The sequence below is a fragment of the Heptranchias perlo genome, unplaced genomic scaffold, assembly GCF_035084215.1.
Source record: "Heptranchias perlo isolate sHepPer1 unplaced genomic scaffold, sHepPer1.hap1 HAP1_SCAFFOLD_140, whole genome shotgun sequence".
NCBI classification, from domain to species: domain Eukaryota; kingdom Metazoa; phylum Chordata; class Chondrichthyes; order Hexanchiformes; family Hexanchidae; genus Heptranchias; species Heptranchias perlo.
In genome coordinates this window covers 1,265,004-1,283,618 of record NW_027138646.1, presented here as the reverse complement: position 1 = coordinate 1,283,618, position 18,615 = coordinate 1,265,004, and the positions used below count along the sequence as shown (strand labels likewise).

Sequence of the window (18,615 nt, the reverse complement as noted above, 5' to 3'; positions counted from 1 at the left end):
TATCTCATATATCTCTGTGTGTCACACGACACTCTATCTAATATATCTCTGTGTCACACTACACTCTTTCTAATATATCTCTGTGTCACACTACACTCTATCTAATATATCTCTGTGTATCACATGACACTCTATCTAATATATCTCTGTGTGTCACACTACACTCTATCTAATATATCTCTGTGTGTCACACTACACTCTATCTAATATATCTCTGTGTGTCACACTACACTCTATCTAATATATCTCTGTGTGTCACACTACACTCTATCTAATATATCTCTGTGTATCACACGACACTCTATCTAATATATCTCTGTGTGTCACACTACACTCTATCTAATATATCTCTGTGTGTCACACTACACTCTATCTAATATATCTCTGTGTGTCACACTACACTCTATCTAATATATCTCTGTGTGTCACACTACACTCTATCTAATATATCTCTGTGTGTCACACTACACTCTATCTAATATATCTCTGTGTATCACACGACACTCTATCTAATATATCTCTGTGTGTCACACTACACTCTATCTAATATATCTCTGTGTGTCACACTACACTCTATCTAATATATCTCTGTGTGTCACACTACACTCTATCTAATATATCTCTGTGTGTCACACTACACTCTATCTAATATATCTCTGTGTGTCACACTGCACTCTAATATATCTCTGTGTGTCACACTACACTCTATCTAATATATCTCTGTGTGTCACACTACACTCTATCTAATATATCTCTGTGTGTCACACTACACTCTATCTAATATATCTCTGTGTGTCACACTACACTCTATCTAATATATCTCTGTGTGTCACACTGCACTCTATCTTATATATCTCTCTGTGTCACACTACACTCTATCTAATATATCTCTGTGTGTCACACTACACTCTAATATATCTCTGTGTGTCACACTACACTCGATCTAATATATCTCTGTGTGTCACACTACACTCTATCTAATATGTCTCTGTGTGTCACACTACACTCTATCTAATATATATCTGTGTGTCACACTACACTCTATCTAATATATCTCTGTGTGTCACACTACACTCTATCTAATATATCTCTGTGTGTCACACTACATTCTATCTAATATATCTCTGTGTGTCACACTACTCTCTATCTAATATATCTCTGTGTGTCACACTACACTCTATCTAATATATCTCTGTGTGTCACACTGCACTCTATCTAATATATCTCTGTGTGTCACACTACATTCTATCTAATATATCTCTGTGTGTCACACTACACTCTATCTAATATATTTCTGTGTCACACTACACTCTATCTAATATATCTCTGTGTATCACACTACACTCTAATATATCTGTGTGTCACACTACACTCTATCTAATATATCTCTGTGTCACACTGCACTCTATCTAATATATCTCTGTGTATCACACGACACTCTATCTAATATATCTCTGTGTATCACACTGCACTCGAATATATCTGTGTGTCACACTACACTCGATCTAATATATCTCTGTGTCACACTACACTCTATCTAATATATCTCTGTGTGTCACACTACACTCTATCTAATATATCTCTGTGTGTCACACGACACTCTATCTAATATATCTCTGTGTGTCACACTACACTCTATCTAATATATCTCTGTGTCACACTACACTCTATCTAATATATCTCTGTGTGTCACACTACACTCTATCTAATATATCTCTGTGTGTCACACTACAGTCTATCTCATATATCTCTGTGTATCACACTACACTCTAATATATCTGTGTGTCACACTACACTCTATCTAATATATCTCTGTGTGTCACACTACATTCTATCTAATATATCTCTGTGTCACACTACACTCTATCTAATATATCTCTGTGTCACACTACACTCTATCTAATATATCTCTGTGTATCACACTACACTCTATCTAATATATCTCTGTGTGTCACACTACACTCTATCTCATATATCTCTGTGTGTCACACGACACTCTTTCTAATATATCTCTGTGTCACACTACACTCTATCTAATATATCTCTGTGTGTCACACTACACTCTATCTAATATATCTCTGTGTATCACACTACACTCTATCTAATATATCTCTGTGTGTCACACTACACTCTATCTAATATATCTCTGTGTGTCACACTACACTCTGTCTAATATATCTCTGTGTATCACACTACACTCTATCTAATATATCTCAGTGTGTCACACTACACTCTATCTAATATATCTCTGTGTGTCACACTACACTCTATCTTATATATCTCTCTGTGTCACACTACACTCTATCTAATATATCTCTGTGTATCACACTACACTCTGTCTAATATATCTCTCTGTCACACTACACTCTATCTTATATATCTCTGTGTGTCACACTACACTCTATCTAATATATCTCTGTGTATCACACTACACTCTGTCTAATATATCTCTCTGTCACACTACACTCTATCTAATATATCTCTGTGTATCACACTACACTCTATCTAATATATCTCTGTGTATCACACTACACTCTGTCTAATATATCTCTCTGTCACACTACACTCTATCTAATATATCTCTGTGTGTCACACTACACTCTGTCTAATATATCTCTGTGTATCACACTACACTCTATCTAATATATCTCTGTGTATCACACTACACTCTATCTAATATATCTCAGTGTGTCACACTACACTCTATCTAATATATCTCTGTGTGTCACACTACACTCTATCTTATATATCTCTCTGTGTCACACTACACTCTATCTAATATATCTCTGTGTATCACACTACACTCTGTCTAATATATCTCTGTGTGTCACTCTACACTCTATCTAATATATCTCTCTGTCACACTACACTCTATCTAATATATCTCTGTGTATCACACTATACTCTATCTCATATATCTCTGTGTGTCACACGACACTCTATCTAATATATCTCTGTGTCACACTACACTCTTTCTAATATATCTCTGTGTCACACTACACTCTATCTAATATATCTCTGTGTATCACACTGCACTCTATCTAATATATCTCTGTGTCACACTACACTCTATCTCATATATCTCTGTGTGTCACACTACACTCTATCTCATATATCTCTGTGTGTCACACTACACTCTATCTAATATATCTCTGTGTATCACACGACACTCTATCTAATATATCTCTGTGTGTCACACTACACTCTATCTAATATATCTCTGTGTGTCACACTACACTCTATCTAATATATCTCTGTGTCACACTACACTCTATCTAATATATCTCTGTGTGTCACACTACACTCTATCTAATATATCTCTGTGTATCACACGACACTCTATCTAATATATCTCTGTGTGTCACACTACACTCTATCTAATATATCTCTGTGTCACACTACACTCTATCTCATATATCTCTGTGTGTCACACTACACTCTATCTAATATATCTCTGTGTGTCACACTACACTCTATCTAATATATCTCTGTGTCACACTACACTCTATCTAATATATCTCTGTGTATCACACGACACTCTATCTAATATATCTCTGTGTGTCACACTACACTCTATCTAATATATCTCTGTGTGTCACACTACACTCTATCTTATATATCTCTGTGTGTCACACTACACTCTATCTAATATATCTCTGTGTCACACTACACTCTATCTAATATATCTCTGTGTGTCACACTACACTCTATCTAATATATATCTGTGTGTCACACTACACTCTAATATATCTCTGTGTGTCACACTACACTCTATCTAATATATCTCTGTGTCACACTACACTCTATCTAATATATCTCTGTGTGTCACACTACACTCTGTCTAATATATCTCTCTGTGTCACACTACACTCTATCTAATATATCTCTGTGTGTCACACTACACTCTATCTAATATATCTCTGTGTGTCACACTACACTCTATCTAATATATCTCTGTGTGTCACACTACACTCTATCTAATATATATCTGTGTGTCACACTACACTCTAATATATCTCTGTGTGTCACACTGCACTCTATCTAATATATCTCTGTGTGTCACACTACACTCTATCTAATATATCTCTGTGTGTCACACTACATTCTATCTAATATATCTCTGTGTGTCACACTACACTCTATCTAATATATTTCTGTGTCACACTACACTCTATCTGATATATCTCTGTGTATCACACTACACTCGAATATATCTGTGTGTCACACTACACTCTATCTAATATATCTCTGTGTGTCACACTACACTCTATCTAATATATCTCTGTGTCACACTGCACTCTATCTAATATATCTCTGTGTATCACACGACACTCTATCTAATATATCTCTGTGTATCACACTGCACTCGAATATATCTGTGTGTCACACTGCACTCGATCTAATATATCTCTGTGTCACACTACACTCTATCTAATATATCTCTGTGTATCACACGACACTCTATCTAATATATCTCTGTGTATCACACTACACTCTATCTAATATATCTCTGTGTCACACTACACTCTATCTAATATATCTCTGTGTCACACTACACTCTATCTAATATATCTCTGTGTCACACTACACTCTATCTAATATATCTCTGTGTATCACACTACACTCTATCTAATATATCTCTGTGTCACACTACACTCTATCTAATATATCTCTGTGTCACACTACACTCTATCTAATATATCTCTGTGTCACACTACACTCTATCTAATATATCTCTGTGTATCACACTACACTCTATCTAATATATCTCTGTGTCACACTACACTCTATCTAATATATCTCTGTGTCACACTACACTCTATCTAATATATCTCTGTGTCACACTACACTCTATCTAATATATCTCTGTGTCACACTACACTCTATCTAATATATCTCTGTGTATCACACTACACTCTATCTAATATATCTCTGTGTATCACACTACACTCTATCTAATATATCTCTGTGTCACACTACACTCTATCTGATATATCTCTGTGTGTCACACTACACTCTGTCTAATATATCTCTATGTGTCACACTACACTCTGTCTAATATATCTCTGTGTCACACTACACTCGATCTAATATATCTCTGTGTCACACTACACTCTATCTAATATATCTCTGTGTGTCACACTACACTCTATCTAATATATCTCTGTGTCACACTACACTCTGTCTAATATATCTCTGTGTCACACTACACTCGATCTAATATATCTCTGTGTCACACTACACTCTGTCTAATATATCTCTGTGTCACACTACACTCGATCTAATATATCTCTGTGTCACACTACACTCTATCTAATATATCTCTGTGTCACACTACACTCGATCTAATATATCTCTGTGTCACACTACACTCGATCTAATATATCTCTGTGTCACACTACACTCTGTCTAATATATCTCTGTGTCACACTACACTCGATCTAATATATCTCTGTGTCACACTACACTCTATCTAATATATCTCTGTGTGTCACACTACACTCTATCTGATATATCTCTGTGTCACACTACACTCTATCTAATATATCTCTGTGTCACACTACACTCTATCTAATATATCTCTGTGTGTCACACTACATTCTATCTAATATATCTCAGTGTGTCACACTACACTCTATCTAATATATCTCTGTGTGTCACACCACACTCTATCTAATATATCTCTGTGTGTCACACTACACTCTATCTAATATATCTCTGTGTGTCACACTACACTCTATCTAATATATCTCTGTGTGTCACACTACACTCTATCTAATATATCTCTGTGTCACACTACACTCTATCTAATATATCTCTGTGTGTCACACTACATTCTATCTAATATATCTCAGTGTGTCACACTACACTCTATCTAATATATCTCTGTGTGTCACACTACACTCTATCTAATATATCTCTGTGTGTCACACTACACTCCATCTAATATATCTCTGTGTGTCACACTACATTCTATCTAATATATCTCAGTGTGTCACACTACACTCTATCTGATATATCTCTGTGTGTCACACTACATTCTATCTAATATATCTCAGTGTGTCACACTACACTCTATCTGATATATCTCTGTGTGTCACACTACAATCTATCTAATATATCTTGTTGATTTCCAGCTGCGTAATAAATGTTGTAACCCTTTGTGTTTGTGCAGTTTGGAACAATGACAATGATGTCCATGTGGTTGAAACCAACTACAATGAATATGCTGTTGTCCACAACACCATCATCAAAGGTTCGGAGGTCACCACCCTGGTCAAGCTGTATGGTATGAAGTTCCCATTCTTATATCTCTTCTGTTCAATAGAACCTGTGGTCCAGAAGTGAATCAATGTGTGATCCTTGGGCGATTCTGGTCTCTATCTGAAGGCACACATCCCCTTTCTTATTTCCACAAAGTACCACGGCTTTCCATTGCTGAATACATGATGTGGATAATCGCACTCTCCAGCCGTTCTGTGGTGCGCTGGTTCAGGATGTTGCCTGGTGTGAGGAAAAACAACTGCAAAGACAGGCTTTCTCATTGGAGCAGCGGAGAGTTCAGGTTGATGTGATGGGAGTGTTTAAAATGAGGAAAGGTTAGGACAGGGTGGATTGGAGCAGACTGTTCCAGTCATTGTGGGGTTAAGAACGAGGGACCAGCGATACAAGATTAAATGTAAGAGATTTAGAACAGGGTGCAGGAGAAACCTCTCCACACAGAGAGTTGTGGGGTTGTGGAATTCACTTCCAGGGTCAGTGGTTGAGGCAGAAAATGTCAACATTGAAGATTAGATTGGGATAGGTGGGTGAGGGAGATGGGCTGAAGAGACACAGGAACAGGGTTAATGTGAGCAGGATTATTTGCTCGGGTGGAGGGTAAACACCGACACGGACTGGATGGGGGGTGATGCACCTTCCGTGTATGTCTGTACGGCAAGAGCAGCTTCTCCAGTCGTTCACCGAATTTTCCCTTCCGCCCCATGAAGCCAATTTCCAGAAGGCACGGACTCTCACTGGGATACAGTTCCACAGACACTGACTCTCACTGGGGGACAGTTCCACAGGCACTGACTCTCACTGGGGGACAGTTCCACAGACACTGACTCTCAATGGGGGACAGTTCCCCGGGCACTGACTCTCACCGGGGGACAGTTCCACAGGCACTGACTCTCACTGGGGGACAGTTCCACAGACACTGACTCTCACTGGGGGACAGTTCCCCAGACACTGACTCTCACTGGGGGACAGTTCCACAGGCACTGACTCTCACTGGGGGACAGTTCCACAGACACTGACTCTCACTGGGGGACAGTTCCACAGACACTGACTCTCACTGTGGTACAGTTCCACAGACACTGACTCTCACTGGGGGACAGTTCCACAGACACTGACTCTCACTGGGGGACAGTTCCACAGACACTGACTCTCACTGGGGGACAGTCCCACAGACACTGACTCTCACTGGGGGACAGTTCCACAGACACTGACTCTCACTGGGGGACAGTTCCACAGGCACTGACTCTCACTGGGGGACAGTTCCACAGACACTGACTCTCACTGGGGGACAGTTCCACAGACACTGACTCTCACTGGGGGACAGTTCCACAGGCACTGACTCTCACTGGGGGACAGTTCCACAGGCACTGACTCTCACTGGGGGACAGTTCCACAGACACTGACTCTCACTGGGGGACAGTCCCACAGACACTGACTCTCACTGGGGGACAGTTCCACAGACACTGACTCTCACTGGGGGACAGTCCCACAGACACTGACTCTCACTGGGGGACAGTTCCACAGACACTGACTCTCACTGGGGGACAGTTCCACAGACACTGACTCTCACTGGGGGACAGTCCCACAGACACTGACTCTCACTGGGGGACAGTTCCACAGACACTGACTCTCACTGGGGGACAGTTCCACAGACACTGACTCTCACTGGGGGACAGTCCCTCAGACACTGACTCTCACTGGGGGACAGTTCCACAGACACTGACTCTCACTGGGGGACAGTTCCACAGGCACTGACTCTCACTGGGGGACAGTTCCACAGACACTGACTCTCACTGGGGGACAGTTCCACAGACACTGACTCTCACTGGGGGACAGTTCCACAGGCACTGACTCTCACTGGGGGACAGTTCCACAGACACTGACTCTCACTGGGGGACAGTTCCACAGACACTGACTCTCACTGGGGGACAGTTCCACAGACACTGACTCTCAATGGGGGACAGTTCCACAGACACTGACTCTCACTGGGGGACAGTCCCACAGACACTGACTCTCACTGGGGGACAGTTCCACAGACACTGACTCTCACTGGGGGACAGTCCCACAGACACTGACTCTCACTGGGGGACAGTTCCACAGACACTGACTCTCACTGGGGGACAGTCCCACAGACACTGACTCTCACTGGGGGACAGTTCCACAGACACTGACTCTCACTGGGGGACAGTCCCACAGACACTGACTCTCACTGGGGGACAGTTCCACAGACACTGACTCTCACTGGGGGACAGTTCCACAGACACTGTCTCTCACTGGGGGACAGTTCCACAGACACTGACTCTCACTGGGGGACAGTTCCACAGACACTGACTCTCACTGGGGGACAGTTCCACAGACACTGACTCTCACTGGGGGACAGTTCCACAGACACTGACTCTCACTGGGGGACAGTTCCACAGACACTGACTCTCACTGGGGGACAGTTCCACAGACACTGACTCTCACTGGGGGACAGTTCCACAGACACTGACTCTCACAGGGGGACAGTTCCACAGACACTGACTCTCACTGGGGGACAGTTCCACAGACACTGACTCTCACTGGGGGACAGTTCCACAGACACTGACTCTCACTGGGGGACAGTTCCACAGACACCGACTCTCACTGGGGGACAGTTCCACAGACACCGACTCTCACTGGGGGACAGTTCCACAGACACTGACTCTCACTGGGGGACAGTTCCACAGACACTGACTCTCACTGGGGGACAGTTCCACGGACACTGACTCTGGGGGACAGTTCCACAGACACTGACTCTCACTGGGGGACAGTTCCACAGACACTGACTCTCACTGGGGGACAGTTCCACAGACACTGACTCTCACTGGGGGACAGTCCCACAGACACTGACTCTCACTGGGGGACAGTTCCACAGACACTGACTCTCACTGGGGGACAGTTCCACAGGCACTGACTCTCACTGGGGGACAGTTCCACAGACACTGACTCTCACTGAGGGACAGTTCCACAGGCACTGACTCTCACTGGGGGACAGTTCCACAGACACTGACTCTCACTGGGGGACAGTTCCACAGGCACTGACTCTCACTGGGGGACAGTTCCACAGACACTGACTCTCACTGGGGGACAGTTCCACAGACACTGACTCTCACTGGGGGACAGTTCCACAGGCACTGACTCTCACTGGGGGACAGTTCCACAGACACTGACTCTCACTGGGGGACAGTCCCACAGACACTGACTCTCACTGGGGGACAGTTCCACAGACACTGACTCTCACTGGGGGACAGTCACACAGACACTGACTCTCACTGGGGGACAGTTCCACAGACACTGACTCTCACTGGGGGACAGTTCCACAGACACTGACTCTCACAGGGGGACAGTTCCACAGACACTGACTCTCACTGGGGGACAGTTCCACAGACACTGACTCTCACTGGGGGACAGTTCCACAGACACCGACTCTCACTGGGGGACAGTTCCACAGACACCGACTCTCACTGGGGGACAGTTCCACAGACACTGACTCTCACTGGGGGACAGTTCCACAGACACTGACTCTCACTGGGGGACAGTTCCACGGACACTGACTCTGGGGGACAGTTCCACAGACACTGACTCTCACTGGGGGACAGTTCCACAGACACCGACTCTCACTGGGGGACAGTTCCACAGACACTGACTCTCACTGGGGGACAGTTCCACAGACACTGACTCTCACTGGGGGACAGTCCCACAGACACTGACTCTCACTGGGGGACAGTTCCACAGACACTGACTCTCACTGGGGGACAGTTCCACAGGCACTGACTCTCACTGGGGGACAGTTCCACAGACACTGACTCTCACTGAGGGACAGTTCCACAGGCACTGACTCTCACTGGGGGACAGTTCCACAGACACTGACTCTCACTGGGGGACAGTTCCACAGGCACTGACTCTCACTGGGGGACAGTTCCACAGACACTGACTCTCACTGGGGGACAGTTCCACAGACACTGACTCTCACTGGGGGACAGTTCCACAGGCACTGACTCTCACTGGGGGACAGTTCCACAGACACTGACTCTCACTGGGGGACAGTCCCACAGACACTGACTCTCACTGGGGGACAGTTCCACAGACACTGACTCTCACTGGGGGACAGTCACACAGACACTGACTCTCACTGGGGGACAGTTCCACAGACACTGACTCTCACTGGGGGACAGTTCCACAGACACTGACTCTCACCGGGGGACAGTCCCACAGACACTGACTCTCACTGGGGGACAGTTCCACAGACACTGACTCTCACTGGGGGACAGTCCCACAGACACTGACTCTCACTGGGGGACAGTCCCACAGACACTGACTCTCACTGGGGGACAGTTCCACAGACACTGACTCTCACTGGGGGACAGTCCCACAGACACTGACTCTCACTGGGGGACAGTTCCACAGACACTGACTCTCACTGGGGGACAGTCCCACAGACACTGACTCTCACTGGGGGACAGTTCCACAGACACTGACTCTCACTGGGGGACAGTTCCACAGACACTGACTCTCACTGGGGGACAGTTCCACAGACACTGACTCTCACTGGGACAGTTCCACAGACACTGACTCTCACTGGGGGACAGTTCCACAGGCACTGACTCTCACTGGGACACAGTTCCACAGACACTGACTCTCACTGGGGGACAGTCCCACAGACACTGACTCTCACTGGGGGACAGTCCCACAGACACTGACTCTCACTGGGGGACAGTTCCACAGACACTGACTCTCACTGGGGGACAGTTCCACAGACACTGACTCTCACTGGGGGACAGTTCCACAGACACTGACTCTCACTGGGGGACAGTTCCACAGACACTGACTCTCACTGGGGGACAGTTCCACAGACACTGACTCTCACTGGGGGACAGTTCCACAGACACTGACTCTCACTGGGGGACAGTTCCACAGGCACTGACTCTCACTGGGGGACAGTTCCACAGACACTGACTCTCACTGGGGGACAGTTCCACAGACACTGACTCTCACTGGGGGACAGTTCCACAGACACTGACTCTCACTGGGGGACAGTTCCACAGACACTGACTCTCACTGGGGGACAGTTCCACAGACACTGACTCTCACTGGGGGACAGTTCCACAGGCACTGACTCTCACTGGGGGACAGTTCCACAGACACTGACTCTCACTGGGGGACAGTTCCACAGACACTGACTCTCACTGGGGGACAGTTCCACAGGCACTGACTCTCACTGGGGGACAGTTCCCCAGACACTGACTCTCACTGGGGGACAGTTCCACAGACACTGACTCTCACTGGGGGACAGTTCCACAGGCACTGACTCTCACTGGGGGACAGTTCCACAGACACTGACTCTCACTGGGGGACAGTTCCACAGACACTGACTCTCACTGGGGGACAGTTCCACAGACACTGACTCTCACTGGGGGACAGTTCCACAGACACTGACTCTCACTGGGGGACAGTTCCACAGGCACTGACTCTCACTGGGGGACAGTTCCACAGACACTGACTCTCACTGGGGGACAGTTCCACAGACACTGACTCTCACTGGGGGACAGTTCCACAGGCACTGACTCTCACTGGGGGACAGTTCCCCAGACACTGACTCTCACTGGGGGACAGTTCCACAGACACTGACTCTCACTGGGGGACAGTTCCACAGACACTGACTCTCACTGGGGGACAGTTCCACAGACACTGACTCTCACTGGGGGACAGTTCCACAGACACTGACTCTCACTGGGGGACAGTTCCACAGACACTGACTCTCACTGGGGGACAGTTCCACAGGCACTGACTCTCACTGGGGGACAGTTCCACAGACACTGACTCTCACTGGGGGACAGTTCCACAGACACTGACTCTCACTGGGGGACAGTTCCACAGGCACTGACTCTCACTGGGGGACAGTTCCCCAGACACTGACTCTCACTGGGGGACAGTTCCACAGACACTGACTCTCACTGGGGGACAGTTCCACAGACACTGACTCTCACTGGTGTACAGTTCCACAGACACTGACTGTCACTGGGATACAGTTCCACTTGCACTGAATCTCACTGTGTACAGTTGCACTTGCACTGAATCTCACTGTGTACAGTTCCACTTGCACTGAATCTCACTGCGATACAGTTCCACTTGCACTGAATCTGACTGTGTGCAGTTCCACCTGCAGTAAACCTCACTGTGTACAGTTTCACTTGTACTGAATCATGCTTTGATACAGGTTCCACATCTGTTGACTCGTGCTGGGCTACATTTCCGTGGGCACTGGCTGTTGTTGCGGTACGGGTTCTGTGGGCACTGGCTGTTGTTGGGGTACGGGTTCCGTGGGCACTGGCTGTTGTTGGGGTACGGGTTCCATGGGCACTGGCTGTTGTTGGGGTACGGGTTCCATGGGCACTGGCTGTTGTTGGGGTACGGGTTCCATGGGCACTGGCTGTTGTTGGGGTACGGGTTCCATGGGCACTGGCTGTTGTTGGGGTACGGGTTCCGTGGGCACTGGCTGTTGTTGGGGTACGGGTTCCGTGGGCACTGGCTGTTGTTGGGGTACGGGTTCCGTGGGCACTGGCTGTTGTTGACATTGGGTATCACCAGGATTGTGTTGCATGTTGAACACATTCGACAATACATTGGAGTCCCCAGAACTTACTTTAAATGGCGTCCTGATGTTGATTTCAGGTAGAGAAAAGGAGCTGCGACAGGAACTCCTGGAGAGGTTCAGACTGTATTCTCTGGCACAGGGACTGGAGAAAGAAAACATCGTCGTTTTCGCTAAGCAAGGTAACCGTCTGCATGTCCTTCAGATAAAGAGTGCAACCCTCTGGTAATCTGCAGTTTAATACAAGCAGGGCTGAGAGCCCGTGATCACACTCCCAACAAAAGGGGAAAATATTACAGTCAGTAATATATCTGGAAATATGGGACCAGTATTTATCCTAAAATCATAGAATTTTACAGCACAGAAGGAGGCCATTTGGCCCATCATGTCTGTGCTGGCTCTTTGAAAGAGCTATCCAATTAGTCCCACTCCTCTGCTCTTTGCCCATGGCCCTGTAAATTTCTCCTTTTCAAGTATTTATCCAATTCTCTTTTGAAAGTTATTATTGAGTCTGCTTTCATAGTGTTAGATAGATGACATGGAATGTACAGTACAGAAACAGGCCATTCGGCCCAACAGGTCTATGCCGGTGTTTATGCTCCACACGAGCCTCCTACTTCATCTCACCCTATCAGGATATCCTTCGATTCCTTTCTCCCTCATGTGTTTATCGAGCTTCCCCTTAAATGTATCTACACTATTCGCCTCAACTACTCCTTGTGGGAGTGAGTTCCACATTCTCACCACTCTCTGAATAAAGAAGTTTCTCCTGAATTCCCTACTGAATTTATATTTATGGCCCCTAGTTCTGGTCTCTCCCTTTCAGGCAGGGCATTCCACTTCATAACAACACACTGCAGAAAAAAAATATTCTCCTGATCTCCTCCCTTGATTCTTCTGCCAATTTTCTTAAAAGGCTTGATCATATTATTTGAACATTTCAAAATATTTCACATAATGTGCCAAATGTATGCTTCTATTACCACTCATTTCTTTCTCACTATCAAACTTCAGTCCAATCACCCTGAGAGGGCACGGCCCCTTTCAGTGGGACAGAACAATGATCAGGGAACAGCCAGTGGGATAGGGATTCCTACTTTATGGATAATGGGGCTGTGGCATTTGTTTGGGACAGTATGAAGAGAGCTTTACTCTGTATCTAACCCATGCTGTACCTGCCCTGGGAGTGTTTGATGGGACAGTGTAGAGGGAGCTTTACTCTGTATCTAACCCGTGCTGTACCTGCCCTGGGAGTGTTTGATGGGACAGTGTAGAGGGAGCTTTACTCTGTATCTAACCCGTGCTGTACCTGCCCTGGGAATGTTTGATGGGACAGTGTAGAGGGAGCTTTACTCTGTATCTAACCCGTGCTGTACCTGCCCTGGGAGTGTTTGATGGGACAGTGTAGAGGGAGCTTTACTCTGTATCTAACCCGTGCTGTACCTGCCCTGGGAGTGTTTGATGGGACAGTGTAGAGGGAGCTTTACTCTGTATCTAACCCGTGCTGTACCTTCCCTGGGAGTGTTTGATGGGACAGTGTAGAGGGAGCTTTACTCTGTATCTAACCCGTGCTGTACCTGACACTGGATGCCTGAAATGGAAAGCATTTAATTCCCGAGCATTCTCCCATGGATATAGACCCTGCCCCATGGATATAGACCCTGCCCCATGGAAATAGACCCTGTCCCATGAATATAGACCCTACCGCATGGATATAGACCCTGCCCGATGAATATAGACCCTGCCCGATGAATATAGACCCTGCCCCATGGATATAGACCCTGCCCGATGAATATAGACCCTGCCCCATGGGTATAGACCCTGCCCGATGAATATAGACCCTGCCCGATGAATATAGACCCTGCCCCATGGAAATAGACCCTGCCCCATGAATATAGACCCTGTCCGATGAATATAGACCCTGCCCCATGGATATAGACCCTGCCCCATGGAAATAGACCCTGCCCCATGCATATAGACCCTGCCCCATGGATATAGACCCTGCCCCATGGAAATAGACCCTGCCCCATGGATATAGACCCTGCCCCATGAATATAGACCCTGCCCCATGGAAATAGACCCTGCCCCATGGATATAGACCCTGCCCCATGAATATAGACCCTGCCCCATGAATATAGACCCTGCCCCATGGATATAGACCCTGCCCGATGAATATAGACCCTGCCCCATGGATATAGACCATGCCCCATGGATATAGACCATGCCCCATGGATATAGACCATGCCCCATGGATATAGACCCAGCCCCGTGGATATAGACCATGCCCCATGGATATAGACCATGTCACATGGGTATAAACCCTCTCTCCTCTGTCACAGCCAATAAAGTAGATTTTAAGTGTAGTCACTGTTGGGAAATACAGCAGCCAATTTGCACACAGCAAGATCCCAAAAACAGCACTGAAATAAATGACCAGATAATCTGTTTTAGTGGGTGTTGCTTGAAGGATAAATGTTGGTTAAGAATCCAGGCCCCCACCCCCAGTTCTTCTTTGAATAGTGCTATAGGACCTTTTACACTCCCTCAGTACAGACCCTCCGACAGTGCAACACTCCCTCAGTACTGACCCTCCGACAGTGCAACACTCCCTCAGTACTGACCCTCCGACAGTGCAGCACTCCCTCAGTACTGACCCTCCGACAGTGCAGCACTCCCTCAGTACTGACCCTCCGACAGTGCAGCACTCCCTCAGTACTGACCCTCCGACAGTGCAGCACTCCCTCAGTACTGACCCTCCGACAGTGCGGCACTCCCTCAGTACTGACCCTCCGACAGTGCAGCACTCCCTCAGTACTCACCCTCCGACAGTGCGGCACTCCCTCAGTACTGACCCTCCGACAGTGCGGCACTCCCTCAGTACTGACCCTCCGACAGTGCGGCACTCCCTCAGTACTGACCCTCCGACAGTGCGGCACTCCCTCAGTACTGACCCTCCGACAGTGCGGCACTCCCTCAGTACTGACCCTCCGACAGTGCGGCACTCCCCCAGTACTGACCCTCCGACAGTGCGGCACTCCCTCAGTACTGACCCTCCGACAGTGCGGCACTCCCTCAGTACTGACCCTCCGACAGTGCGGCACTCCCTCAGTACTGACCCTCTGACAGTGCAGCACTCCCTCAGTACTGCCTCTCCAACAGTGCAGCACTCCCTCATTACTGACCCTCTGACAGTGCAGCACTCCCTCAGTACTGACCCTCCGACAGTGCAGCACTCCCTCAGTACTGACCCTCCGACAGTGCAGCACTCCCTCAGTACTGACCCTCCGACAGTGCAGCACTCCCTCAGTACTGACCCTCTGACAGTGCAGCGCTCCCTCAGTACTGACCCTCCGACAGTGCAGCGCTCCCTCAGTACTGACCCTCCGACAGTGCAGCACTCCCTCAGTACTGACCCTCTGACAGTGCAGCGCTCCCTCAGTACTGACCCTCCGACAGTGCAGCACTCCCTCAGTACTGACCCTCCGACAGTGCAGCACTCCCTCAGTACTGACCCTCCGACAGTGCAGCACTCCCTCAGTACTGACCCTCCGACAGTGCAGCACTCCCTCAGTACTGACCCTCCGACAGTGCAGCACTCCCTCAGTACTGACCCTCCGACAGTGCAGCACTCCCTCAGTACTGACCCTCTGACAGTGCAGCACTCCCTCAGTACTGACCCTCTGACAGTGCAGCACTCCCTCAGTACTGACCCTCTGACAGTGCAGCACTCCCTCAGTACTGACCCTTCCGACAGTGCAGCACTCCCTCAGTACTGACCCTCCGACAGTGCAGCACTCCCTCAGTACTGACCCTCTGACAGTGCAGCACTCCCTCAGTACTGACCCTCTGACAGTGCAGCACTCCCTCAGTACTGACCCTCTGACAGTGCAGCACTCCCTCAGTACTGACCCTCTGACAGTGCAGCACTCCCTCAGTACTGACCCTCCGACAGTGCAGCACTCCCTCAGTACTGTACTGGAATGTCAGCCTGGATTTTGTGCTCAAGTCTCTGGAGTTGAAGTTGTACCCACAACCTTCTGACCCAGAGATGAAAGAGGTATCAACTGAGCCATGGCTGCCAGCTACACTGGTGTAGATACCATTGCTGCACAGAGATGGGCAAGAATTCCGACAATCACCGTGTCTACAGTCGAGTCAGTCCCATCAGGAGCGGGAGAGACTAGAGGGGAAAAATTCACTGAGAAAGAGGAGAATCCGATTGTGGATTCAGGGCAAGATTCTGTCGCATTTTAAATAACCGACTTTTTTCTGTGCCTGTGTTGTTAAAACTAACTTTGACTTTTTTCATCCTTTCGATCTCTTTACAGATGAATGTCAACCAATACCAACCAAGGTCAGTACGGCCACTTATAGTTCATTCTCAGCCTTGGAGAGATAATTGGGGCTAAGTTGGACCTATGTTGAGGGGAGTTGGACTGAGCCAACACTGGGTGGCAATCTCAGTGCCCAGTGCTGGACCCTGGCATGCCGTGGATAACTGGCCAGCCACCCTGGTCCATTGATGGTATTTGGAAACACTCAGTGTCCAAATGGGCATTGGTGGCCTGAACTGGAGCAGCAGTGGGCCTGTGGTGGTGAGCTCCACGGTTTTAACTAGATAAACTTTAGTGTTACCCCTCCGCAGACATAGAGTCCCTGACCCTTGACCCTTGCCATCCTGTGCCTACACTCACTGTGCTTAGCCAATCAGGTGTGTCCCTACGGGGAGAGAGTATGCATCCATAGGATGAAATTCCTGGGATTCTGAAAACTCCATGAGGGTGGTAGAAATCGGGAACTCTCTCCCCCAAAAGGCTGTGGATGCTGGGGGTCAATTGGAGGTTTCAGGACTGAGATCGATGGATTTTTATTGGGTAAGGGTATCGAGGGATATGGAGCAAAGGTGGGTAAATGGAGTTGAGGTACAGATCAGCATTGATCTGACTGAAAGGCGGAACAAGCCTGAGGGGCTGAATGGCCTCCTCCTGTTCCTATGGGGGGTTGGTTTTACCTAATGAACTATTGGAGCCTTTCCCAATTTTCAGGAGGTGCTGGATTGAGAAACACTGGGGACACACAGCTAACTGCAATTTCAAACCTCTCTCTACAGCACTGAATGGCAGAGCCTGTGCAGAGGGAACCTGGAGGAAGAAATAGTGTCTGTGATGTGATAGTGACCCAGGTGATCTGCTCCATGCCCAGCTCCACACCGCTTGTAAACTGCAGTTACACAGCCAGCTATCAATAAAGTCAATAGTAGCCATCAACAGTCTTTGTCTGAATCCTTTCATGTTTCTTGAGGTTCTACCAGGAGATTTGTACAGAGGACGTTACGGTGTTTGGTTCTGAACTGCCTCCCAGAGGGTGAAACAAGAAAGAGAAATGCTACAGTATTGAGATAGCGCAGGCCCCAACAGGAGGGGGAAAGGGGAAGCAATCTGCAGACAGGATCTGTCCTAGGTGTCTGATCATCTTCAATATTTACCACATCGCAATAGGAATGATTGGCCCCATTTGTGCTCAGTTTCCCCCCTGTGCTGCTCTCCAGGGGGACTGTGTCACATAGGCATTGATCTGATTGAATGGCGGACTCGAGCCTGCTCCCCCATTCAATCAGATCAATGCTGATCTGTACCTCAACTCCATTTACCCACCTTTGCTTCATATCCCTTGATACCCTTACCCAATAAAAATCTATCTCTCCTAAGTGACCATTCTTGATG

At 47.4% G+C, this 18,615-nt stretch overlaps 1 protein-coding gene across 1 annotated transcript; it reads left to right on the top strand.

The window, feature by feature from the left end:
* Positions 1–6,175: 6,175 nt before the first annotated feature.
* ptgdsa (prostaglandin D2 synthase a) lies at positions 6,176–18,159 on the top strand (the record flags this gene model as incomplete). Its single annotated transcript, XM_067977291.1, has 4 exons — positions 6,176–6,289; positions 12,973–13,074; positions 17,221–17,246; positions 18,003–18,159. Coding segments are annotated over 4 exons (248 nt in total), but the record flags the coding sequence as incomplete, so codon positions are not given.
* Positions 18,160–18,615: the final 456 nt, after the last annotated feature.